The sequence below is a fragment of the Phasianus colchicus genome, chromosome 2 (assembly GCF_987193195.1).
Source record: "Phasianus colchicus chromosome 2, bPhaCol1.hap1.1, whole genome shotgun sequence".
Lineage (NCBI taxonomy): Eukaryota > Metazoa > Chordata > Aves > Galliformes > Phasianidae > Phasianus > Phasianus colchicus.
This window is the reverse complement of record NC_143437.1, coordinates 54,356,909-54,382,200: the sequence shown is the minus strand read 5'-3', so window position 1 is coordinate 54,382,200 and position 25,292 is coordinate 54,356,909. Positions and strand designations below refer to the sequence as shown.

At 42.7% G+C, this 25,292-nt stretch overlaps 1 protein-coding gene across 3 annotated transcripts; it reads left to right on the top strand.

The window, feature by feature from the left end:
• Window positions 1-731: 731 nt before the first annotated feature.
• Window positions 732-25,196, top strand: TNFAIP3 (TNF alpha induced protein 3). Of its 3 annotated transcripts, XR_004169359.2 has the most exons (11): window positions 732-871; window positions 3,148-3,460; window positions 7,495-7,685; window positions 7,908-8,055; window positions 8,249-8,419; window positions 9,126-9,306; window positions 10,734-11,656; window positions 12,988-13,220; window positions 13,983-14,202; window positions 21,877-22,046; window positions 22,794-25,196. XR_004169359.2 is itself a non-coding variant. In XM_031611094.2 (10 exons), the coding sequence occupies exons 2-10, from the start codon at window positions 3,163-3,165 to the stop codon at window positions 21,882-21,884; spliced, it is 2,373 nt and encodes a 790-aa protein (XP_031466954.2). In that variant the 5' UTR covers window positions 732-871; window positions 3,148-3,162; the 3' UTR covers window positions 21,885-22,182. The 3 variants fall into 3 exon arrangements, 2 of the variants coding, with proteins under 2 accessions (XP_031466954.2, XP_031466944.2); XM_031611094.2 differs by lacking the exon at window positions 22,794-25,196 and having other exon boundaries at window positions 21,877-22,182; XM_031611084.2 differs by lacking the exons at window positions 21,877-22,046; window positions 22,794-25,196 and having other exon boundaries at window positions 13,983-15,487.
• Window positions 25,197-25,292: the final 96 nt, after the last annotated feature.

The following is a 25,292-nucleotide window of genomic DNA, read 5'->3' as shown; positions in this document are numbered from 1 at the left end:
TGTACAGGCTTTAGGATGCTATTTAAAGGTGTGAATTATGTGTTTGCAGTCATTAAAGGTACAGCAGCTCCAGGACGAAGACCTCCATAGCCTCAGTCTGCAGTTCTGACCCTAGCCTTGAGCAGGGCTGGATGAGAGCCTGTTAACACAGGCTAGCGTACGGAGCTATGTGATTACGTACCGAGAGTGTAACCTTTAATTAAAGGGGAGAGAAGAAACAACTGCAGGGCAACACTGAGCCTCTCTCACTGCAGTTACAGTGCGGTGCGGTTGTAAGGGCACTGCCGCGGGCCCAGCACGGCGCGTCCCTCCCTTGCGCTAACGCCCCACGCCCGATGGCCTCGCTGGCCACTCTGCTGGCCCAGCAGCCCGGCTTCGCTGCCGCATCCACCAGTAAGAGAAGCCGTTCCGCTTCCAGCGGCACCGCGCCGGAGCCCGGTTGTGCGCGGAGAGAGCGCTGCGGCGCCCCCTGCCGGCGGCACGAGGAACCGGCGGTGCCGGCGCTGCGGTTGTCACATGTCGGAAAGTCCCAAGCGCTGACGGTGGAAATCCCCGCTGGGGTTTTTTTTTGTTGTTGTCTTTTTTTTTTTTTTTTTTTTTTTCTTTCTGTCCAGGCGCTGAAACAGAAAGGGGAAAGAAAACAAGAGGCTGAGCTCAGCCCTTCATTCCGCGGCGGAGGCAGCGGCGGCAGCAGCTCCGCACCAGGGAGGGGGGGCGGCGGACGGGAACGCGGCCAGGTCAACCCGGGCCTGCTGCCGGCCGCTCGTTGATGGCGGCCGAGCCCGGCTGCGCGCCCTCGCCGCGGCCCGGCTGCTGAACGGCATTCACCGGCGGATCGATCCCGCGCCCGGAGGAGCTCGCCGGTCGAGAGGTGAGCGTTGCTCGGGCGAGGAGAGGCTGCCCGACGGATTTCTGGAGGTTTTGTTAAGCAGTCGCGCGCCGGGCGGTGGAATTGTGCCCTCTGTTGACTGGCGGTGGGCCGGGGTTGCAGGAAGAGCGTGGGGCGACGGGCTGCGCTCAGCGGCGGCGCGTCCGGCCGGCTGGGAGGCCCGGCTGGGGCTGCTGGCACCCGCGCCTCCGAGTGACGGAGGCTGGAGGCTGTGCGGGAGGATTCTAGTTTACCTTTGGCTTCTTCGGTTAGGGGACAGAGCTGGAGCGTGACTCTGCCACATCTCAGAACAGAACGCACATTTCCCTGAGTCCGGCATCTTCCGTATTATATGCTGCGGAATTATATGCTGCACTGTAACCAGCTTTTTTTTTCCCTCTTTTTTTTTAATTTTTTTCTTGGGAACTCGATAATTACATGTTAAAAGGCGATAGTAGGGTGGCCATGCAGTGAAGCACAGTGCAGTGAAAGCCAACACAGCTTCTAAAGTCTTAATGTGCTTTGAGTTGTTAGCTTTGAGTTGTTAGCTTCTGTGGCTGCTGAGCTGCTGAGCTGCTCTGTTTCTCACAGTCTGTTTTTGCCTTGATTGATGTTCGATGTAAATGGCACAAACAGTAGTTTCCACTTTTGAAGGGGAAAATGCGTCCGTAGAATAGAACAGAACATTGAATTCACAGTTCCAGTGAACGCTTCTGTAAACTCAGTACTTTTTGTTACCTAAAGCTGGAAATAACCACTTGAAGGGTCTGTGCCAGTAGTGATTAATCATCTGATAAGTCTTTATTTGGGTAAAAAAAAACTCATTGACTCAATCACTCTACTTACGTAACTTAGGAATTCAGTACTCTGGCCATCTCTGTGCAAAGCAGAGCTGTGGTTATTAAACAGGTTAATATGTTTATGTGCCATTCCTCAATCTTATGTTTAAATGTATGGATGATTTATGTGAGTGGCGTGTATGAAAAGATATTGGTTAGGGCTAGATGAGAAGCAGCTGTTAGGAAGCTTTCTCTTGTTTCTGGTCACCCTATACTTGGCGTGGCATGTATCAAGGTCTTGATATATACCTATGATTTGGTATTTGTCCCTAAATTCATAATCCTCGCTCCTGGTGTAACCAGCTGAGTTCTAAATGCAAACCTTTATTTTGCTTGATAGAAATTTGGCTTTGTGAGCAGAGCAGTAGTCTATGTGGACAGCATGTACTCCATATAAAAACAGTAGCTCATGTTGTTACTGCAGCGCACAGGAGGGATGTGTGAATGTGGTCCCTGCATCTGGCTGCAGCTAGCCACAGAGTTAGCGTGCCCAGAATGAGTATTTCAGACTGCAGATACTTTGAGGTTATGGGGTTGGTTTTTTTTGTTCTTCCTGCTGTAGCCCATCGGGCCAGAGGTACTGAAAAAAGGGATATGGGGCTGTAAACACTGCTTGTCCCACTATGGAAAAGTATTGGGGTTTTTGAGCCAAGTGGAAATGCTTTTTCAGCTATGTTGACTTACCGCTGAGTAATAGTGGCACTGCAGCTTGCACTCCCACACACTGCACGAGCACCTCTGCAGTGCTATTCTGCTCACAAAACAGAAGGAGCCTCAAGAAGAGTAACACAGGTCTGTCCCCGGATGCTTGGTCTGCCACTAATACCTCCTTTACCATCTTCAGCCAATGTAAGTATGGGACAGAATCTAGCACGGCGTGTGATATCCAGGCTCTTTTTATACTATACCCAGCTTATCAGAATGCATGGGCTGTGGAAATCTGAAATGGACATTATCTGGTTTTTTGGCATGTCATCAAAACAAGAGTTTGGAATGTGCTGAAAGTTCAGCAAGTTCATATGGTATTACACTGTGCAATTATCAATTAGTCAAGTTTCCAAGATAGTTTTCCCTTCCCTTGATCTTGCCTTTTTCTATCCTTGCTTTCATTTAACTGCCTTTTTTTGTACAATGATGTAATCTCCTTAGTGATGAATGAACTCTCTTCAGTAGTTCAATAAATGATCACAATAAATGGGTGTGATAAGCTCTTCAGTAGTTATCTCTGAGTAATGCAGAGAGGCTGACGGAGGTGAACTTTAAAAATAATAATCTATGTAAGTCTCAGTGGATGGCATCCACTCTATGTACTTTACAGTCAAAACAGCAACTAGAATCCCACACATGGAAGTGTGTTCTCAATCTCTGCAGAACTGATAGCGCTGCAGAGCAAGGGCAGTGAACAAGTCAGTAAGAGAATACTTTTCTTTTTCATTTCAGATTTTGTCTAGGAACATGGCTGGCCAACACATCCTTCCTCAGGCTTTGTATCAGAGCAACATGCTGAAAGCTGTGAAGATTAGAGAGAGGACACCTGAAGATCTGGTCAAACCTCCCAGTGGAATAATTCACCACTTCAGGACTATGCACAGATACACTATAGAAATGTTCAGAATGTGCCAGTTTTGTCCTCAATTCCGGGAAATGCTTCAGAAGGCCTTGACTGACCAAGCCACCCAGGCTTCGCTGGAGCGTCAGAGGAAGCTGAACTGGTGCATGGAGGTCAGGAAACTTGTGCCTTTGAAAACTAATGGTAAGTTGTGAGCAGGTCTTTGCACTCACTTTAAAATAGGTAATAAAGATCTGCCATATTATATTAGTTGTGTAAGCTAAAATTCTCTCCGTTTGGCATTGCTATAGCAATCACCTGCCCATCTCATGGCATGATGAGTGGCCTGAAAATTTCTCAGGTATTTTCATAACATCAGTAACTTCTAGCATGTCAGAGAAAAACAGCATGCGAGAACACTGTTCCGTCGTTGTTCCATGGACCTGACTCTTGAAATGTCAACTCTCCTATTAGAATCAGTGATCAGCCTGTAATGCTGGGCAGGTGGAGGTTTGGGATGCTTTGAGCAGCAGGGATTTGTTCCCTTGTATACAGGCCAGATGGTAGCACCCTTGTGGAGCTCTGCCAGGCTGACCTTGCTTGCAGAAGGCTCAGCTCTACACACAGCCAGCTCCCTGGTGCTCAGCTACCTAGCAGGGTCTGCGAGGTTCTGCCTTTCCTTAGGGCTTGACAGCCATTCTTCCATGTGCCTTGGGCAGCAAAAATTGATGGCCTTTTCTCTCAAGGGTTGATGCTGGCTGTAGGACTTCTCTTTAGGGTTACTTTATGCTTATTGTGTCAGGCGCTATAAATGAAATAGAGGTAGTACAAATATTTCTTTGTAGGGTACAAGAAGCCATATTGTCAAGCAGGAAAATTTAGCACATGACAGTGAGAATTGCTAGGATTTCACGTTCAGTGCAGGAAAGATTTGGTAACAGTTATGAGTTATGATCATGCAGCTGCAGACTCAGACTCAGGATTCTTTGCTGAATAGAGAGCCCCTGGGAACACAGACTGGGAGAGAGATGAATCCAAGAACATGGGAAATAGATATTTTTTGTTCAAGGAGCAGGTGACACTGGTTGTAGAACACTGGGTGTGGTGGACATTCAGCCTAGTTCAAGTCCCAGCATCGTGCTCATTGGGTGTTTATTTTCTGATCCGTTTATATACACATAGTCCTTGTCTTTCTAGACCAGTCTTTTCTTCCCTGTCTGATTGTACGCAGCTGTGCTTCACAAAAGTCGTAAAAACAAAACCACCATGTAGATGCAACTCCTCTGCCCAATCCAGATGTACACCTCTGTCACTGTAATAGAAGCACTGAACTTTTGGTGGGCTTTGTGGGCTGCATCTGCATTTGACTCTAGTTGAGTGCCCTCGTAGGCTGCATAATCTTGAACTTCCAGGAGGACTGGGAATTCAGTCCTCCTGGAACTGAATTCCCAGTCCTCCTTGGCAAGCCCCAGGAGAGTGGCATTGCTCCATATGTGGAGCTTTCAAAGTTTTGCTCCAAGAGATATGCTCTAACAGATCTCCCATGAAAATGGTCAATGTACATAGCAGAGTGCAGCAATGTACATTGCAACGTACATAGCAATGTCCGCAGAAAGTGCATAGGTTTAGGAATCCCACATCTGATAGTAGTAGGAGTTCTGCAGGGTTCAATAGCTGACTGGGCAGGCAGTTGCTGCTGCTTTCAGGATATTCCATGAATGGGGTCTGTTGTGTCAGGTCCTTGTGTCAGGAATGTACACCGGTGTTACAGATCTGTGGACCGAGATTCCATCTGTGAGTAGGTGTTCCAGTATATAGGATGCTGAAATATTGGGGTTGATTTGTGTTCCCTCCCATACCTCACGCAGCCAGTGCAATGCACATGGTGTGGGTTTGGTGCTGTAAGGTCGCTGAGGGCATGGAGAGGAGGGAGGAGTGGCTCTGAGAGCCTGCGGTTTATGCAAAGTAGTCACAGCTTTTCACGAGGGGGAAGGTAAACTGGGCTGAAGGAGTGATCCTGAAAAACAGGACGGAAGCCTGGAGAATCCCTGAGCTAGCCTATGAAATAATGTCATTCAAGTGAGTGGGGAAAAAAAATGTGAGCTTTTTTTTTTCTCCACGTGGCATGAAGAATATTTTAAAAGCATTCAACTGCATAACCTGAAGGTGTGGGAGGAATGCATTAGTTCCTTCAGTCACTGATGGGTTTTTCTAAGAAAAATCTGCGTTCTTTCTTTCTGCCAGTTTTGATTGTTCAAAACAAAGAAAGCGATTCTCCTGTAGGATCTTTTAACATACATTTTTACCTCATACGTACGTGAGCTTCTGGCGTAAGAAAAACCCCAGCTTTCGAATCGCTACACGTTGATTTGCGGACGTGTGCAGGGAGAATAGGAGGAAAGGCGGTAGGTGGTACAAAAATGGAAACTGCTTTTTTAAAAACAACACACACAAAAAATTCCATCGTCTATTGGCTGCGGCGATTTCACTTGTATAATGAATAGGCATTCATTCCAGTTCACCCAGCCACACCCCCGGGAAAGTCCGAGGGAGGCTTCGCTGTTCAGCTGTGCGGGCAGCAGAACAAAAAGTACGGCTGTTGCTCAACTGCTAGTCAAATAGTGCTGGGGAATTCCAAGTGCTGTGTAAGGAATTTGGTGTGGTGCTTCTCAATAAAGAACTGAAAGTCAGCTCTGAAAGAAAAAAAAAAAAAAAAAATCTTATCTTTGCTCTAGATTTTGCGAAGGGAAAATTTTACTGGGATTAATATCTCATCTCTCTTGTTCAGAAGGAAACCCAGACAGTTTTTCTATATTATATGTTGCTCCCTGAATTTTTTAGCTCAAACAGGCAGGCTGCAAACTTTAGGTAAGCTGTGCAAGATGTCATTCAGAAACCAGAAGGCAATGCAAGGAACCTGGTGTGCAAGGAGTCCATGACATGTAGGAAGACGTATCAGAAAAAAATAGCAGAAGTGTTCATCCAGTGACTTACTTGAGCTCATTATGCATAATGCATGGTTTATGCATAACCATGTGTTTGTGGTGGTGGTCTTTTTTTTTTTTTTTTTTTTTAACTCCCATGTGAGGAAAAATCTTGCAGTTCTATGATAGTTAGTGTCCTCTATTCCAAGGAAATCTCTGTGGTTTCTTATCTTTTGATTAAACTGCTTCTCCCTGTATTAAACACCAGACCTAATTTTGCATCTGGGGCCATGACATGGCCAGGCTGGATGTGGCTCTGGGCAACCTGGTCTAGTGATTGACGACCCTGCACATAGCAGGGGGGTTGAAACTAGATGATCATTGTGGTCCTTCTCAACCCAGGGGATGACAGTATGACAGTAATGATTCTTGGTATTTCTCTTTCAAAAGGCTATTGAAGAGTAGAAGCAGAATTTGAACCCCAGCCATAGGCATGCTTTGTCATAACTTTCAATTAAGTTAATTAACCAATCTGATTCTCAGTTCCTCCCCTCTGAAACTGCAGAACACTGCTTTTCTTCCTACATGTAGAGAGTACTCTTTCAATTGAAGGGATTGTCTGAATGGAAAACAAATCACTGTTTTTCATTTAGCTAATCTTAATTTTGTGTTTTAGGAAAGCAAACCTTAAACATTCAGCAGTGCAGCATGCAGCTGTCAGTACTGAGAGGAAGGCAAGAGATGTTCCTACAATTCCTTTACTTAAATCTCTTACTGTCTCTCAGTCTTTGCAATTCCTCCACCAAGCAAAGCCTATCGCTGCAGCCCTCATCAGAGGAAGTGAAGCTTGCTGTTACTATAGGATATTCTTAGTGTTTTCCATTATCTCAGCCCTGTGCTATTGAGTGTATACATTAGTGTAAGCATTGGTGAAGGAGATTTACACGTTCTGTTGTACTTTTAAAGTGACTCAATTATGTTTAAAAGCTATTTCAACTATGTTTGACATTTGCATTCAACCCAAAATTTAGTTTGTAGTATCGGTCCAAGTTAAATAAAGAACAAGTTTCCTGCCACTGCTGAGTGACAGCTTACCGAGCAGTGAAGGGACAACCAGAGCAAAGGAAACATCTTGCTTTATTCTCCTGAGCAGAGCATTCTTAGCTGTGATCTGCTTGTGAAAAGGCTCCTGGCAGGGCCTTAGAGAGAAGTGCACGTGGAATATGTGTATGTGCTGCATATTCCCACATCTCACATGTTGGTGAGGTTGTATCTAAGTAGCCATTTAAAAACAATGTTGTTTTTTTTATGCAGGTGATGGAAATTGCCTCATGCATGCTGCATCACAGTACATGTGGGGTATAGAAGATGTTGACCTGGTCTTAAGGAAAACATTGTTTAGTGCGCTCAGGGAGATTGACACACAGAACTTCAAGCTGCGCTGGCAGCGGGAGGCTATTAAATCCCAGGAGTTTGTGCAAACAGGACTTCACTTTGACACTCGGGTAAGGAGGCCTGAGGGATCATGTTGGTTCCTGAATGCTTGTCAGTGTTGCCTTGCTGATTTTCTTTCATCTTTGACTTCATGTATTTCACTGTTAGTGGAGAGCAGAAGTGTTGTTCTTTTGGAGAAAATGGGAAAACGTAAATATTTTGAGTGTTGCAGTTGGTTCCTGACTTCTGTGTCTTTGGACTGGTTTTGAACTGATGAATGTTTCTTTTCTCAGAACTGGGAGGAGGAGTGGGAGTATCTTATTGAAATGACCTCCCCGGAAACATCTGGGGCTCGAAACAGACTTCCTTATAATGCACTGGAAGAAATCCACATCTTCGTTCTTGCTAACATCCTCAGAAGACCAATCATTGTCCTCGCAGGTGAGTTGTCCAGCATGTCATCTCTCATTAAGGACTGCATTAATCTGTGCTTTATTAGTAATCTGATCTTGCTAATTGCTGTTTTCAAGTAGGCATATTTCAGAACTGGGAGTATTTCTGATGTACCCAAAATGTTTTTTTCTCTTTGCCAATTGTACCAACTTAACAGATTTTCTTTTTCTTCCTTATGTAGATAAAGTTGTGAGAAGTTTAGAATCAGGCTCCAGTTTTGCTCCTCTGAATGTTGGTGGTGTTTACCTGCCGCTCCTTTGGCCAGCTGAAGAATGCTACAGATATCCAATTGTGCTCGGCTATGACAATATGCATTTTACACCACTTGTGACCCTGAAGGACAGTGGGCCAGGTATTTTTCAAGTACATTGTCTAGTATTTGCATAGGGTCTTCAGTTTTGTTGTGCTGATAAAGCATTTAAAATACAACCTGGTTTATATTTTTCTTTTGAAAGTTAAAATTGATTTAGAATATTCCTTTGGAATACATTGTTAAAATTTAAACAGAAACAGCTGTGTCTGTAAATCTGAATAGAAATTAAAGATTATCTTCCAAATGCCAGCTGAAAAGGGAGCACAGCTCACCTGCATCAAGGCTTGGACAAGACAAATGGTGGCCCCTGCTTTGCAGTGCTCTGGCCTCCTTTTCATGCACCTCCATGAAAACCTGTGAAGGACGTGGTCTCACACCTGTGTGCTGCTGCCTAGCAGGTGTGATGAGTTTTTTTAAAGATGGCAAAGTATGTATTTCTTTTGAATGGATAACAGTTCTCTAGGTTTAGGTTAGGGCGTCATCCCATGAAAATATACAGTGAAGTAAGATCTATGATACTTCCAACAGTGAGAAGACAATTATGCTATGGGGGCATTAAAATTGCAGTAGGATGGGTTTTGATCTGTAGTAGGAGCATGTCTGCCTCCTCTCTCAGTTGTGCTCTTTAGAAACCAATTGGTCTTGCCAGCTATTCTCTTGTCTCCCCAAAGTTCAGTAGCAGTGTTGTATCTCATACTCTCATCTGATAAAAATATCTATGCTAATCCTTTATGTTTCCACACAGAAATCCGGGCTGTCCCTCTGGTCACCAGCGAACGAGGCAGATTCGAGGATTTGAACGTGCACTTTCTGACAGATGCAGAGGAGAGGGAAAAGGAGCAGCTTCTGAAAGACTACTTGATAGTCATAGAAATTCCAGTGCAAGGCTGGGATCATGGCACAACTCATTTAATTAATGCTGCAAAGTAAGTATCATTCCTGTTTCTTCAGTTAAGTTGTTTATGGTAGTGGTAGGATCCACACAACCTTGTTTACTTTTCGTCTTTCCTTTCCTACTTTGGCAGTATACTTTATCCTCTGCAATAAAAAATACTGGCATTTCTATTGATACAGTTGTAAGTGGTATTGAGCTCTAACCACATTCAAAGGCAAAAATGTCTTCAGGCTTAGCAGCTTGAGCCTAATATTTTAGAAAAGCAAAACCAATGGATTATGTTCTTACTTTCATTGACTTTTAGATTGCGCGGGAAGTGGCTGGAAAGCAGTTAAAACCAGGAACTGGTTACACAGAACCCCTGCACTTTATGCAAGGGAAAATTGCCTAAAGTGCATGTGGTATAGTTCTGTCTATGCTAGGGAAAATATTTGGCAACCTTTTCAAAGCATAGATGCCTTGAAAGGCTGTGTTCTTGCCGTGGTGCAGCAGGCAGGAAGCTGTGGCCAGTGAAGGAGCTGGCATCTGCCCTCGTGCCCCTGGCAGTCAGTAACATGTTGAGCAACTGACTGCAATCACCAGCTTCTTGCATGTGGGGATCACTGGCAGTGGTGTCTGCCTGTCCCTTTATGACTGTCATTACTTCCATTGCAGCCTGCAGAGATATCTCTGTGCTGTCGAGTTGTTCTGCTTTGGTGGCCTTCTACCCAAAGGATTAATGCAGTAGTAATTGAGCTTCTCCTGCTGCCCCAGTAGGTTCTTGCAAGCAACACTAGCTCCTCGTCCTCCAAAATATTGCATGGTAAAACTGGATTTTCCCTGCTGTCAGGGTTCGGGTAGGGATTCTGCTAGGAGTACTAGCAGTGCATATACTGAACTGAAGCCACCTAGTTTGTTTGAAGAATTTGATTAGTAGTTAGAGACCCCAGAGCGCAAAAACAGGATCAGGTTTCATAATGACGTTTATCATGAAGTACTGTGTCTAGAGTATGGAAGGTTTGTTTTTAGCATGAGCTGGTGAAGAGGGAGATCTGACACTCTAGTTTCAACTCTACTGAGCACTGGTCTTCAGACAAATTTAGAATTTGGGGGATTTTCTTTTTATTTCTGAAAGATTATCCGATTATTCTTTCCACAAACAGCTTTCAGAGACAGAAAAGCCTCACCTTGAAAATCCTTTCAAGAATACTTCCGTTTAGCACTGTGTGAGACCATTTCTTTAGATGTGAAAGTCTCTATTTGACATCACTGAACACCTGCTTTTCAAATTATTTCCATTTACAGCAACAGTTTAACATCCTGGATCTTCTAGCTGAGTAATATGGATGTGTATTAAATCTCCATTTCCTCCCCATGTAGCTTATATTTGCCTCCACCCCTACTATCTGCCCTTTTCAACCGTATATATTTTTTGTGTACGTATATATTATTTATTTATTTATTTATTTTGTCTGTCAGGTTGGATGAAGGCAATCTGCCCAAAGAAATAAATCTTGTGGAAGATTACTTTCAACTGGTGCAGCACGAGTACAAGAAATGGCAGGAGCATGCTGAACCTGCCAGAAAAGAGGCCTGCTCCAGGAACAGACAGGAACTGTCTTTTTCCCAGCTCTCCCTCTTACAGGTGAAATGTGAAACTCCAAACTGCCCTTTCTATATGTCTGTGAACACCCAGCCCTACTGCCATGAGTGTTATGAGCGGAGGTCACAAGGAAGCAAAGGAAGTAAGCAGGTCTCTGAAGCAGCACCTGAGAAACTGAAGGCAGCTGGCTCGGGCTCCTCTTGTGGTAAAGCTTGTGAACCTGGGGGGTGGATGTCTGAGGAGGCTGTAACAGGGCCTCGCTCTGCACCCCCAACTGCTCCCAGCCTTTTCCTCTATAGTGAAACCACTGCCATGAAATGCCGGACCCCAGACTGCCCCTTCACCTTAAATGTGCAACACAACGGACTTTGTGAACGCTGCTACAATGCCAGACAGCTTGCTCCTTGTAATAATTTAGGTGACCAGAGATGTTTGGACTATGCCACGTGTAAAGTCTGCCTTCAGAAGGCCAATAGAACATTTAATGGCATATGCAGCACTTGTTTCAAAAGGACTACAGAGCGTTCCTCGAATGGCAGCCCTGGTTTTGCACCCACGTGCCATCAGAGATCTACATCTGACCCTTCCCAGATCCCACAGAGCCTCCTTCAGCATTCCTGCCAGCAAGCTCCCAACAACTGCGATGAGCTGCCATTGGCTGCACTGCCTCATGCCCCACACGCTTTGGAAGAGAAGAAGGGAAGTAAGCTCTGCAGGAAGCCTGGCTGCAAGTTTTTTGGAACAGCTCAGAATGAGGGCTTTTGCACGCTGTGCTTCTTTGAATACAGGGAAAACCATGGTAAGTGAAGATGTGAGATTTGTCAGATGTGGTGCAGATGGTGAAACTGAAGTTTTGCACGTGCTGTGCTCTAAAAGATCAAGAGATGACAAACTGTGTAGCAGAAGCAGCAGTGTGAGGAAAATGTGCTTTATTGGCTGTTACTATCCCAAAAGAGAGGCATGCAATAACAGTGTGGGATATGTGAAATCTTGTAAAACTTTCCATTGGCTTCCATGAAAGAAAAACGTGGTCAGTCAAGCACCATTTTTGATGCCTTCCAACCATATGCTGCAGTAATGTTTAGATATAAGTCTTCTCAGATCAAACATCATCATAACTAGACCAGTTGTAGGAACTGGTGAGGGAAGTGATGTATTGAAAACCAATTGTGTTTTGAAGGCTTTTTTAAAAACTTGGCATGAGTTTGAAGATCAATATCCATTCTGGGTTTAACAGATATAACACTGGAGTAATGACTGAAATCTCCTCGATAAACAGAGGAAGCAGAATTTGTCTGTGGTTAATGTGCAAATATAATGTGTAGATAATCCAAAATAAGTATTTGTTAGTAACATAGAAGTATATTGTTATAATGTACCTTGAAATGTTTCTTGATAGTCTACGCATATGCTTAGAACTAAGGCCTAAAATAGTCTGTAAACAAATAATGTTGTGAAATCTTCAACTTCTATGTGATTCTATGCTGCTGCTGTTACACAGGCAAGTGCCTTTGGATATAGAGGGTGGAAGGCATATGAGATAAGTATTATTTTCCTCTCACAAGGCAGTTCTGTTGCTGACAAGCATGTCAGTGCTACACTTTCCATGTACTTTTATATTAAGGACCTATTATGCTAGCTTGCAAAAGCTTATTGTTGAATGTTCACAAGGAAGACTGTTATGATTGTGGAATATATAAGATTGCCTCATTAGATTAAGAAGTATAGGGTGCATTAACCTATTAAACTCTGTGCTACTGTACTTCTGCTACCCTATGTGATTGAAATGAAGGAGGACAGAAGGGAAGAGCTGGAATGTATCACAGATGACATTCTAAAACCAGTGGTGATTTTCCTTGTCTTTAGTAAGATCCAGTTTTCATGTTGTGAGCAGGTTCTTCTTGAATCAGCTGTTTGATGTAAAGATCAGTCTATATTAGCCCTTTGTTTATGTAAACTGAAGGAATGTGCTTTGACTGAGAGGCATCAGGGTTGTCAAAATTCAGTGTTTGAGGCGAACCAATTTTTTTGTTTTTTTCTTTGCAAATTGAGGAGCTTCCTGTAGTCACTTTGGGTCATAGCATCTGTTGGGCTCATTCACATTTCCCCTGTCCTTTCTTTGCATTACAGACAGTGCTTCACTACGCCATCAGAGGAGATCTCAGAGGAATTCCTCAGCAGCTGGTCAACAGGGGAGCTCAGCTGCCGCTTTCCACAATACCATGTCTTGCCAGCAGCAGAACTGTGGCACCCTGGGTAGCACCATGCTGGAGGGCTACTGCCAGAACTGTTTCATTAAAGCCCAGAGCCAGCGATTTCAGGAAGCCAGAAGGACAGAAGAACAGCTAGTGAGACAGCCTGAAGTAAGTATGAACTTTGAAAACCTTCCTTTTGTTTAGCATGTTTTTCCCTTGTGAGGGTGACTCAGGGCGTGTAATAGGATGCAGCAACATGAGAATTTTCTAAGTGTCATGGGAAGACTAGAGTAAGGTATCTCATGATTTCCACTTGCTACAACTGAGCAGTACTTCTGATGGTCGTTTGCAATTTAGGATTATTGTGGCTGTCAGTTCTTAGTTTTACTTACCTGGAATTTGACCAGCAATTCCTATGGAAGAAGCTGGACCCATGGTTTGCTTTGTTTGCTATCTGTACAGGGATTTTCATTTGTCCCTTGAGAGCTAGCTATGTAATTGCATCAAGAGGTTTAGTCTGATTCATGTTGCTTTTTTCATTGAGCACATTACAGATTTTCTGTTCTAGGCTTTTTTGCTTGGTTTGTTTTGGTTTTAGAATTGAGAATTACCAAAGATACAAAACTATTTTTCTAGGAGGTGACAGAACTTATGCTGTTCTTTGGTAAAGCCTGAATTGTCTCTTGGTATTTTACTCTTCAGAAGAAGTATGTGTCTTCTTAGGATCTGGAAAGCCCAATGGTTTCAGTGTGAATTTTCTACTTTGCAAAGCGGTCTCCCAAAACCCTTGCAATTTTTGCAGCGGTGTTTGTTGTTTGTGATTGCTAACAACCCCCCAATGGTCCTGTATACAGTACATTAGCACAGGTAAATGAAATACCACTCATGCTACCAGCATGACAACTGACAGCATTTTTAATGTGTTTCAAGAGAACAGGACAGCGCAGAGATCTACAGCGAGCAGCACTGACTAGCCAGAAGAGACAATGTGCCGTGGCTTCATGTCGAAACAACCTGGCCTGCAGAAGCAGTGAGCTGTGCCAGCAGTGCCAGCGCCTTGGCCAGCATGTGCAGCTGGCAGGTCCCAGGGAGCCAGCCACAGATGAACCCCCGAAGCAACGTTGTCGAGCCCCTGCTTGCGACCACTATGGTAATAACAAGTGCAATGGTTATTGCAATGAATGCTACCAGTTCAAACAGATCTACGGCTAGCAGAGAGGAAGAGTTGGTAAAGAAGAAGAAAGCGATACCAGCTCCTTCCTAAACTGAAATGGTGCTATGTCCAAAACACTTAATCAGTCCTGGGAGCAGGGGCTAGGGGGGAAATGTAACCTGTCTGCCCTTGTTCCTGTTTATTCCCAAGGATGGGAATAAGTATGTACTTCCTCTAAACACTGCATACAAGAACTGCTAAGGAGGGCCGGTTGCTTTCTGCACAGAGCTGTCTTTCATGAATAAGCTCCTGTCATGCTGTATTTAATTCCTGGACTTTCCAGTTGAAAGTTTGAAGCATTTCATTCCAAAGAGCTTCCTGGTTCTGCCTCTTTCTCAGTACCTCCCCAGCACCCATGCAAGGAGCTCATCTCGTCAGTGTGGGAAATCTGTATTGATGTATGCTGGTCAGAGGCGAGTCTTTGCTGAGAGAGATTCCCCAGGACAGACTGATGTAACTTTCAGTCAGAACAGAGTGAGGTTGTCTGAAGAAACTTGCTTTGGTTTGCTCACTTCCTTGCTCCTGTTTTTGTGGAGCTCAGCAAGGCTGGAGCTTGTGCGGGTGTTTAAGATGGTATCAGTGAGTGGTTCTGGGTTTGCAGATCCCTTGGCAAACTGCAATCTTAAACAAGACAAGTAGTGGTCAGCATTTAGATCTTTTCCCAAAATCAAAGATAGCTGGAAAGATAAAGTGATTACAGAAGTAACTTTTACATGTATGTGATGGAAAGTCTGAATCCTGCAGTTCCCCTCACATAGGGAAGGAATTGTCTCCCATAGAAGAAAAAACAGACACAAAAGCTGTTCATGTTAGGCTCCAGTTTTGAAGCCAAAGCAACTTTCTTCTGTTCCACTGTCACTGTCAGAAATACATATGCTGCTGTTCACACCCCCACTCCCTATTTCTCTCTTTTTTCTGTTATCCTTAATGTGATTCTGACATTGTGCCTAACAGCTTGGAGCTTGGGTATGGGGTGACTTAGGATCAAGACTTTACTTCTGGAGTTCATGCATTTACTTCTCAATCTGCAGTACTTCAGCAAATTTACCTTTACTGTTGTGCCTCTTTTCTCCTTTCATACCTTTTAAGTTTTCAGTATCTGTTTTGCTGCTGCTGTTTTGGAGGTGATACCTTTTCTAATTTCCTTGTCAAGCTTAGAATCTTTTTTTCTAGATATTAAAAAATAATAATAAAAAGAAGCAAAAAGTTAAAATAACTCAACTTATTTCTGTTAAATTTTATATATTTTTAATGTTAATGTGAACATATGTTTATTAAAATATTTATATTATTTCAAACAATGCAACTTGAAATTTGCACATCTAGGATTTTTTTACGTATATTTACTCTTGTGTTGAAATTTGCAAACTTAAATGTATGATTGAAAAACATTTTCAGATAAAAAGAAATAAATTATTGAAGGATTGAATTTGGTATTTTATATTGATCAGAGGGAGCACAGTTGAGCACATGGCACCCACTGTAAAAGGATTTCTGTCCAGGATGACCATTGAGTATGTCACTGATGTCCTCTGTTTCAGGTTGTGTAGCCAAGCATTTTCAGAAGGCAGTAGCTTGTTGTGAATCTCTGTCTCTCGGTACCTCATTGTCCTCTCAGGAAGAGCTCTTGGTATTTTGTGGGACACCATGCAGTCAGTGTACATCAGGACTTAGCTCCTGTGTGTACTCAGTCTTCTGTTGCCAGAGCTGAGTGCAGCCAAGTAAGGATGGGGCTGGACCAGGCTGCAGGGGAAGCTAAGTACTTGTCTTTTCTTTCTTCATTCATCCTCCAGTTACCCCATGGATTCTCAGCTGGCTTGAGTGCCACCTTGGGAGGTGGTGATGATCATGAGAGCTCCTCATGTGTGCAGGAGCAAAGGTCCAGGCTGGCCATACTACCTCCTCTCTCTGGGAGAAGCAGGGAAGGCCTTCAGTTTTTTGGTCTTGGCATCTGACTTGCTCAGAAGCTCCTGATAAGCAAGTTGCTAATTGCTCAGCTGAAAAATACCTGAAAGGGTTATTTTCTTGTCATCACAAGTTCATCCAAACCCAGCCAGGCTTCTGAGCTGTTACACTCCCTCAGCATAGCATGAGGATGCCTGCACTGGTGCTCCAACATTTCAGGCCTCTGCCTAAACAGGCAGTACTGCATCCCACCCTGAATTCTAGGTGCTGCCCACAGTCTGAAGGGAAAAGCAGAAGGGGCTGCAAACCTCCCTGTGTGCTCTGACAGAGGAATCTCTCCTGAGAGGTGATCCTGCCCACCCTGTCTCCTGGTTGGCTGCTCTCTGCCCTAATTGACCCTTTCATTCTTCATTCAGGAGCATACTTTAGCACATGCTTCAGTACCTTCCTAGTTGAAACCACATAGGTGCTATATTCTCAAGTACATTTGTGATAGCTCAGCTAGTGTTTATAATTCTCACAGCTCATTCACATTCCTGAGTTCCTGCCAGTCTTCCTCATACAGAATTTAGCTCACCTTCCTTTGGGTGGTGTGCCACATCCTTTCAAAGCAGACAGCCTGAAGTCTGTCTGCTCCCTCAGCCTCTCAGGCCTACCAACCCAATCTCTACAGTGTATTCCTATTCTTCAGATTCTGACAGGGGAGCTGGGAAGGGGGAGGTTGTTTAGCTCTGGTTGCCACTGACTGCAACCTCTGCACAGAAGGTTGAATCCCCTTGATTTTCTGTGCTGCTTTCTGGGCCTATTAGTCATAACTTTGAAGTCACATGTGGCTTGTTCTGAAGCTCGTATGTAAATGAGTGCCCAGCCTGTCTCTTGTGACTGACTTGTGTGGGAACTTTAAAGATATTAGAGCCTTTTTTTTTTCTTTTTCTTTTTTTTTTTTTAATACTTTGGTATTTCCCTAATGCCCTGAGGGGATTTTGACCCTCTCATGCTTTCTGTTGTCTGCACAGCTCCTCAAGTATTTTTTTTTCCTTCCTATTCTGTAGGAGGGAACTTTCATTTGGATTCTCCCTTTTAGAGACCGCTTACAGAAAGAAGCCTCTTTGCTGAGATGCAAGTGTTTCCTAGATTCTTTTTTGAGTGGAAATTCCTCACAATATGGTGCAGGAATGGATCGTTTTGCAGGCTGTGCTTACATGTTCATTAATATGAATCCCTAAATAAAGGAATACTTGTAGATAGACTTAGTAATTCTTTCTGACTGAGAAGGCAGATGATTAAATGTTATCTGTTAGGCAAAACATGGGCTTTTGGAGCAGGAGTAGTGCACCAGTGACACAGCCAGCGGCCTGTGATCTGAAGAGTGACAGGCCAGCTGAGGCCCCATTCTGGCCACAGATCTACATTAAAATGTTCCAAACTTCCCATGGGGAATGGCCCTGGGCTAGGCACTAGGGCAGTTCACAAGGACACAAACCAGTGAGTTGAAGTGGTCTTAGGACTCAGCACCATAGCCTGGGTCAGCATCCCTAAGATATCTCAAATGCTTTGGTTGTAAATTAGAAATGCTTTGCTTAAAGCAAATTCTTGGGAATTGCTGCCATTTCTTCTGGGAGCAAGAAACAGCAGGTGCTCAACAGAATTGATATCCATCTCTTTTTTCCTACAGTAGTAGTTCCCATGGTTTTTGGATTATGGATCAGCGTGTCACTGGTACATTTTCAGTGCCTAAAATAAAGCATTTGTAACAATTTCTTTGGCTCACACATTGCTCAGTGTTGCAAATGCAGCTACACAGCTCTTCAGCTAAGTCTCGGTGACTTTATCTGGAGCTGTAGTTTGGCAGCTTTTTGTGCCAAAAACCAGTTATAACATCCGTATCTGTGATGGCCCATACACTGACAATGATAAGAATAGGAGAAAAGGCAGTTCAGCAGTTTGGCTACATACGTTAAAAAGATCCCAGTGTGAGACTCAAGCTCTCTGGATACATTTAAGAGTCTTTCTCACTCAGGATTGGGTGAGAAAGCTCTAACGTCCTCTTCCATACAGGTGCAAGAGGGACTTTCAAGTGGCTATGTGAAGGAGGTCTACTTCACTGAGAGAAGTAAAAATGCTTGCATGTTTAATCCTTGTGAAATAAGTGGCTTAGCACAGTGATATGATTCAAGTTTTGCATGGGGGGAATAGCAATTACGTAATTTTATCCAGCATACTTGAGTAGGACACAATAGTATAATATGCAAAACACCAAAAAAGAAAACCACAATGCTGAGCAGTTATGATTTCAGTTTATATTAAACATAAAATAAGAAATAACACTTTTCAGTTGTCTGTATTTAATGAGCAGTGCAGCAAACTTGTTCCTGCTGGGAGCAGATTCAGTGTGCTCACATGAGCTTGGTCAGTAATCTCTGTGCTGCTGTTGTCTCCCATATTGGTGATGAATGCTGGTAATACCAATGCTTGCCTTGTTCAGAAGAGTCAGAAGCACAGGAAGAAAGAAAAAATGCTCAGAAGTGGCTTAACTGAGCTGCCACTTTGTTAATTCCCCTTGCCTTGGTCAGCTGTGGTTATTTTGGAGAAGCCCACCATAGTCTTCCCAAGGAGTAGTGGAGCTGAGCTGGTCAATCCCCTGCCCTCTGCCACTTCCCTCTGCCAGCAAGCTGCTGCTACAGGCAACCTGATGAGCACAATGCAGCAGCATCTCGAGTTACCAAGACATTCATTAAAAAAAAAAAAAAAAAAATCCTTATGTACATATATTAGAACGTCTTTAATGTTGGTCAAACAGAAACCTGAAATAAGAGCAAGTAATTTTGCTTGGGAGTTTTATGATGACATCTTTTTGTACTGATGCTAATTTTCAAAAAACTCCCCGTGTCTAATATTGAAAGACAGCCTACGGCATGCTACGCAGACTGCCCCCTCCTCCGGCCTCTCTAAACTGAACACCGTGTACGTAATCTCTCCCCCTCCCACTACCCTTGATCTCCGACAGCAATGATTCTTTATGTTATTTGTTCGTGTTTTTCCCCCCCACCACCACCTTTTCTTTCTTTTTTTTTTTTTTTTTTTGTAAGGGCCTGGTACAAATACATGATGGTGGGCAGGAAGTAAGATTTCCCCTGGTGAATTACCATGGGGGAAACTTAGGTTTTATCCTCTGCTTATGGCTTCGTTTCAAGGGATTCATATGATCTAATACAACTGCATAGGGTGAGTTCATCCAATTCCCACCCCATTCTTTTTTTCAAAGCCACTGCTCAGTGGCATGTCACAAGAAGGGGTCAAAATTCCCTTCTCATTTACAATGTAAAGCCCAGCTGGTGAGCTGGGGCTCTGCTCCAAGCACGGCAGCCCTGTGCAGTGTTCCTCACTTTGAAACAAGCACCTCTGCCACTGGCTGCTCTCAGGTACTGTAGGACAAGGCCTGGCCGTAGCATGAAGTGCTGTGCAGCCTGAGAACACGCGGCCAGAATTCCCACTTACTAAAATTAATGACTGAAGCAATCATTTCACTTCCTCTTGTCTGATATTCGTGACAAAAGAGCATGCACCGAAGTGATGGCTGGTAAGCATTTTGCTGTGAGATCTGATAACGTTTATACTGTATAACCCTTAATAATTTGATGGACTTCAGCAACTTTACTCTAGATTTTCTGTAGGATAATTAGGATGGGAATTTGGCCAGGTATCTTACACAAACAGTCTCTTACTTCCTTTTATGTGTTCTGGAGTGAAAAAAAAAGAGGCATTCAGTTGCTGCTGTTACAACCCACATGCTGTAAAGACATCTCTAAGCAGACCTCACTGTTGAGTCCTCTTGTAAATAATGGCACACCTTGCACTAGCTGCTCATTACAATGTAATGGTATTTAGGCATCTCAGCCTTTTCTGTGGTCCTTAGTGTCCACAGTCACTTAAAAAGCAAGAAAAGTAGCCTGACCGACGTTCCAGCAGGATAGGTTGTAGCTTACTTACCTTCTAACTTATAGCCTGCAGTGAAGATAAAACATTTTTACTTGAGGAACAGATCACATCATTTTTCTGTTACATATTATTGATACACAGCCAGCAAAAAAGACGATGTTGCACGCTGTTTCACAATCACGTGCATGCCTAAACCAGCCTACATCTACTGCCTAAAAGAAAAAAAAGTCATCATTTCCAGAGACTTTTTTTTCCTTTTCTTTTCTTTTTTTTTTAAAAAAAGGGGAAGTTTTGGGGGTGGTAACAGCCATGAATGCTGACCCTCAGCAGAGCAGATCTCTTTGAAGGCTGGTGTTGGGGCAGGTGCTTGGATCCTCCAGTGCTTGCCAGTGCTCCTGTGCGTCTGAGTCATATCAGTCGTGTGCACCACAGAAGTTCACAATGCATTACTCAGAGCAGGCATGTAGCTTGGGCTCTGCCAAACCCGAGGCTACATGAATGTCAAATTTAACATGTTCATCACCGGAATTTTCTTTCTCTCGCTTTTTCTTTTGGGCACTCAGCAGGGAAGACTTATTAAAGCAGAATTTCATAATGTTGGAATTTCATTATATAATTCACTGACTTTCAGTTTGCTTTGCTGTTACTTCAGACATTTGAGCTTTGCTTTTCTCTCCTGCACTGGGCCTAAGTCAGACATCCATTCTGCGCTATACAGTGCATTCAGTCCTCCTCGAAGCTTTGGTTTTCCTTGTGTCCTCACATTATAAGGTCACTACAATGTTAAGTTACATCACTGTCACGTGTACTTTGATCCAGGCTGGCTTTCCTATACCAGAATAGCAACCCACCAGCAGCTGTGACCAAGAAAAAGCTGACCTGCATTGTACAGAGCTTCATGATGCTTTCCACCACAGCTACACGTGCACTTACAGAAGCGCCTACACATGCTGTAGGTTTTCAGCTTCAGCTCCCCCAGAGTGCTTGTGGTAGTCTCCCTTTGCCTCCTGGTGAATTCTGTCTTGCTGTCTCCCACCCTCATACCAGTCAGGGTGCTCCTGGGTCAGTTTTTGGGGAGGATGTGTTCCTCCAGTGTGTCACTTTGGAGAAGGTGAGAGAGTGTGAAGTATAGCTTGCTTGTCCAGCCCCTAACACTCCTCCTTGCGTTTGCCTTCTTCATCTTGTAGATGGCTTCTTCTGTAAAAATGCAGAAGTTTGGCTGAGCTGTGCTATGGGTTGACCTTCCATATTTCAGTTTATACCTCTTTGAGTTGACAATGCTTCCCATTTGCAAATTAAACTCATCAAATTCAGCTGCAAATAGAGATAGGCTTTATCTTTTTTTTTTTCTTCCCCACAATGAAGTTTCAGCTTGTGCTAATAACATCTATTGTACAGCTGCCAAAACACTGTTTGTTCTTCAGCTCTTTTTATTAGCATGAATTTTTTGTTATGTTTCAGGGTGTAACTGAACATTATCACTGCTAAGGAAAGTGTATCTAAACCATATTGGTCATGACTTATTTTTGCTCAGTTAAAAAGGAACAAGATACTTGAAAGTACATGCTAATTTGTAAAAATTGAACAAACCTGTTTAAGTACTGCAATAGGGGAAATATCATCATTATATAGAATGAATCCAGCAAAGCCTGTAGTAAGTGGAAAATAATTGCAGGACATCAGAGAGGACAGCAAAAACAGGAGATGATAACTTCACAGGCATGTGGAATCAGCAAGTGTTTAATCTATAAACTTTCTTGTTTTCAGCTGAGTGAAGCAGAGACAAGTAGACACAAGAAAAAGTACAAACAAGTTCTTTATTCTGCAACTCCATTTGAGCACTCTAAAGATAGCATCAAGGACTGCATGGAAATCCCCTGGATACACTTTGTAATTTTTTCCGGTGATTCTCGGGATAGCAAATATGAAAGGCAAGGGTAAGTGGATGACCACAGCTGGTGTAGGCTGCACTTTGGTATTCAGCTTTTGCAGTGCAGACACCCAGGGTGGAATTAATCTCAGCTGTCTTTCCCTCACTTGATATAAGGGGCACCCAGATGATTAGCTCAGATGTAGATATTTACTCTGCAAAGGTGACACTGGAGTAGATGAATCCCACACACCATTTCGAAGTTGATGTTTCCTCTTGAAGAAAGTTATAAAATTAGGGCAATATGCAGATTGTCTTTTACTTTGTAACTCACTAACTAATCAGATTTTGATGCTGAACAAGCCATGAAAATACTTACAACTTATGGCAACTAATGCCTCCCAAAATCAATGGGTGTTAGGCAATTAAATGCCTTGCGTCTCTGAGGCACTTAACCATCCATGAATATATATTTGTTTTGCAAGAAATTAAAGAAGTAACACTCACATAACTCCTCTCAATAGTTATGACATTTAATTGATTAATGATTACAGTATGCACTGACATCACAAAATCATAGAATCATAGAATCACAGAATGGCCAGGGTTGGAAGGGACCTCAAGGATCATGAATCTCCAACCCCACTCAATCCTGGGGTGAAACGTCTGGTACTTAAATAATTATACTTAATGTTTCTATCTGTATTGATGATGTACTTGCTCTGCTCCAACAATATAATTTTGGGACCAATTGAGGCTCAACTTTAGAAAATCTTTCATTTTTCTGAAGTTAAGTTGTTGTGTTTTCTTCCAGGCACTCTTTGGACATAGAAGAACCAGGATGAAACTTGCCCAGAAGGGAGCATGTCGAGCAAGATACATGTCCCTGCACTAAACAGTTACCTAAATAATAAGCTCACTATGTTACCGTTTCCACAGTTATTTTGAGTGTTAAAAAAATGTATTTGAATTCCCAAATAATTCCCAGCTCAGGCCCTGTATGTTTCCAGTGTAGAAAACCAGTGTAAGTGCATTAATATGAAGGCAAGACTGTTTGGACAGAGCATTAACTGGAAGACGCTTGGCACTGTTACCAAGGAGGATGTCTGCTCCACTTGCATTAATAATGCATTCAAAGAAACAGGCTTTTCCTTTGCAGTAGATGGAATTGCATCATAGAACCACCTGTCTCCATCATCAGTTCTCCTTCTAACAGAGCAAAATGGTGTCAGACTACAAGCTAGAGCACTAGGCATAGTTCTGCACATTACTTCTAGTTGGCTACTGATCGTTAGGTTTAGCTTCTTTGAATCATAAAGATAGAGATGTATGCAAGAGTTTGTATCCAGCTTACACAATGATAAGTGTTATGAATGGGGGGATATAATTGACCATTTATTTACTCTGAGGTTTTCAAAGTTATCAAGGGAGATGAAAATAAACCACTGTGGTGTGAACAAGGAAGCAAAGTGAGAAGCTCATCTCCTCTCTAGTTGGCTGTTACCTATTACTGTGGTGATTTATTGCCATAATCAAGGAAGAAACACCCTCCTTTCAGTGGAAAAATGTTCCTACTAAAGATAAAATTGTGATCTCATTGAGAATTGGGAAGTACCAGTAAAAGCTTAGAATTATTACCATGAAAAAAAATCTCAGCAATGAGAAATACAGGGGAAAAACCACTTCTCCTAGCTTGTTTATACATCCACAAACTGCATAATTCTTTTTTACCTCTGCAACAAACGAACTCATATTAAGATATTTGCCTGTTGTGCCCTCCTACCCTCTTTGATGTTTTCAGGTTATAATTCTCCTGTATTAAAATGTGTTTGTTTCAGTGGGTCTAAACTGCTAATCCATCTACTTTATACTGTTTTACAGACACTTCTGCCTCCTTAATTTTTACCATCCTATTAGTCTTTCTCTTGTTTTGGTTTATAGGTAACTTACTATTTTTTTCCAGGCCCACAGAAGAAAAGATTGAATTAGATCAAATCTGGCATGGATCTCTGCAGAAAATAAGTAGAGAAGCCATGTGCTGAAGATTACTTACTGCCAACCTAATTATAACTTTTCCATTTCAAAGTGCACACTGTTTTTTGCAGCGAGAGTTTCTGTATTTTTCTGACCCGACATTGTACATTATTGAAGCAAGCACCTCACAGAAGTGTACATCACTCCTTTTACAAATTATACTAGAAACTGATATCAGAAAAGCATGTTTTTTATTAATTAACATGGAATCACGTGAACAATTGTCCTTCATCTTTAAGCAACTTTTGCAGGATTTGTGGGTGTAAGTTGGATTCAGGAAAAGTGATGTTATTTACTTATATCACATAAGAACAGCACTTTCCACTACACTTATAGGTAAGAAAAATTTAAAACAAAACAAAAACAAAACAATACAAAAAAAAACACAGGAAGTTTACAGAACAATTTTAACCTCTGCATTTAGAATTGTTTATCTGCAGAGGAGATGCTTACTACTTCTGAGTTGAATTTGATGATAAAAAATCTTTTTATTGCCTTTAGTTTTGCTAACCTTTGATTTTCCCTCAATGTGATTGCAAGTTGGACAAGTGAAGAAGTCCACAATATTCCTAAGTTCCTCCTACAAATGTCCATGTGCTGTTTTTGTAAAATGAAATTATATTGAAAAGATCTAATCATTTTACACAGGTCAGAATTGACCTACAGTGGTATCACACGGTGTAAAAGTTTTCCAGTAACATTTTTATTAGTCCCTGTATATCCATCTGAACCCCATGAAACATAAACAAAGTGAAGACCTTAGAAAAGTTCCACATTAGGCAAATTTTTTTACCTACCCTCTGTCCCAAACAGGCAAACTACCATATCTTCTGCCATCCTGCACTAGACTTCAGGGAGTTTCAATCCCTGTATGTGGGTGAGAAGTGGTCACACTATAAAAAACAACTCAGATGTCAAATGAACTAATGGATGACACATAGTGTGCACTAGCTTACAGTTCAACCTTCAGGTTTTGGCAATATGTGGTAATGCAGACAGTTCTCTCCTCCTACATGTCTGCACAATTCATCCAGTTCCACTGCCATATTCCTGCTGCTGAGTTGTTCCCACACAGCAGAGAAAAGGTTCCTTTTCTCTCAGCCTGGAAAATGTGATGGCTTTTATTTGTAGTTCCACTCAATCGTTGTGTTGTACCAAGGCTAAACAAACTACAGACATGATTAAAAACTATTTATATATTATTCTTTTCCTGTGTTGAATAAGAGAAAATGATGTGTTATGGATTTCCTCCACCAGGACACTGAAAACTTTCAGGAGG

Excerpts from the sequence above, each read along its gene's own strand:
- TNFAIP3 (XM_031611084.2), top strand. The coding sequence starts at position 3,163 with ATGGCTGGCCAACACATCCTTCCTCAGGCTTTGTATCAGAGCAACATG. Across the intron at positions 8,056-8,248 it reads ACCAATCATTGTCCTCGCAG|ATAAAGTTGTGAGAAGTTTA; the intron begins GTGAGTTGTCCA and ends TTCCTTATGTAG. Across the intron at positions 13,221-13,982 it reads AGCTAGTGAGACAGCCTGAA|AGAACAGGACAGCGCAGAGA; the intron begins GTAAGTATGAAC and ends ATGTGTTTCAAG.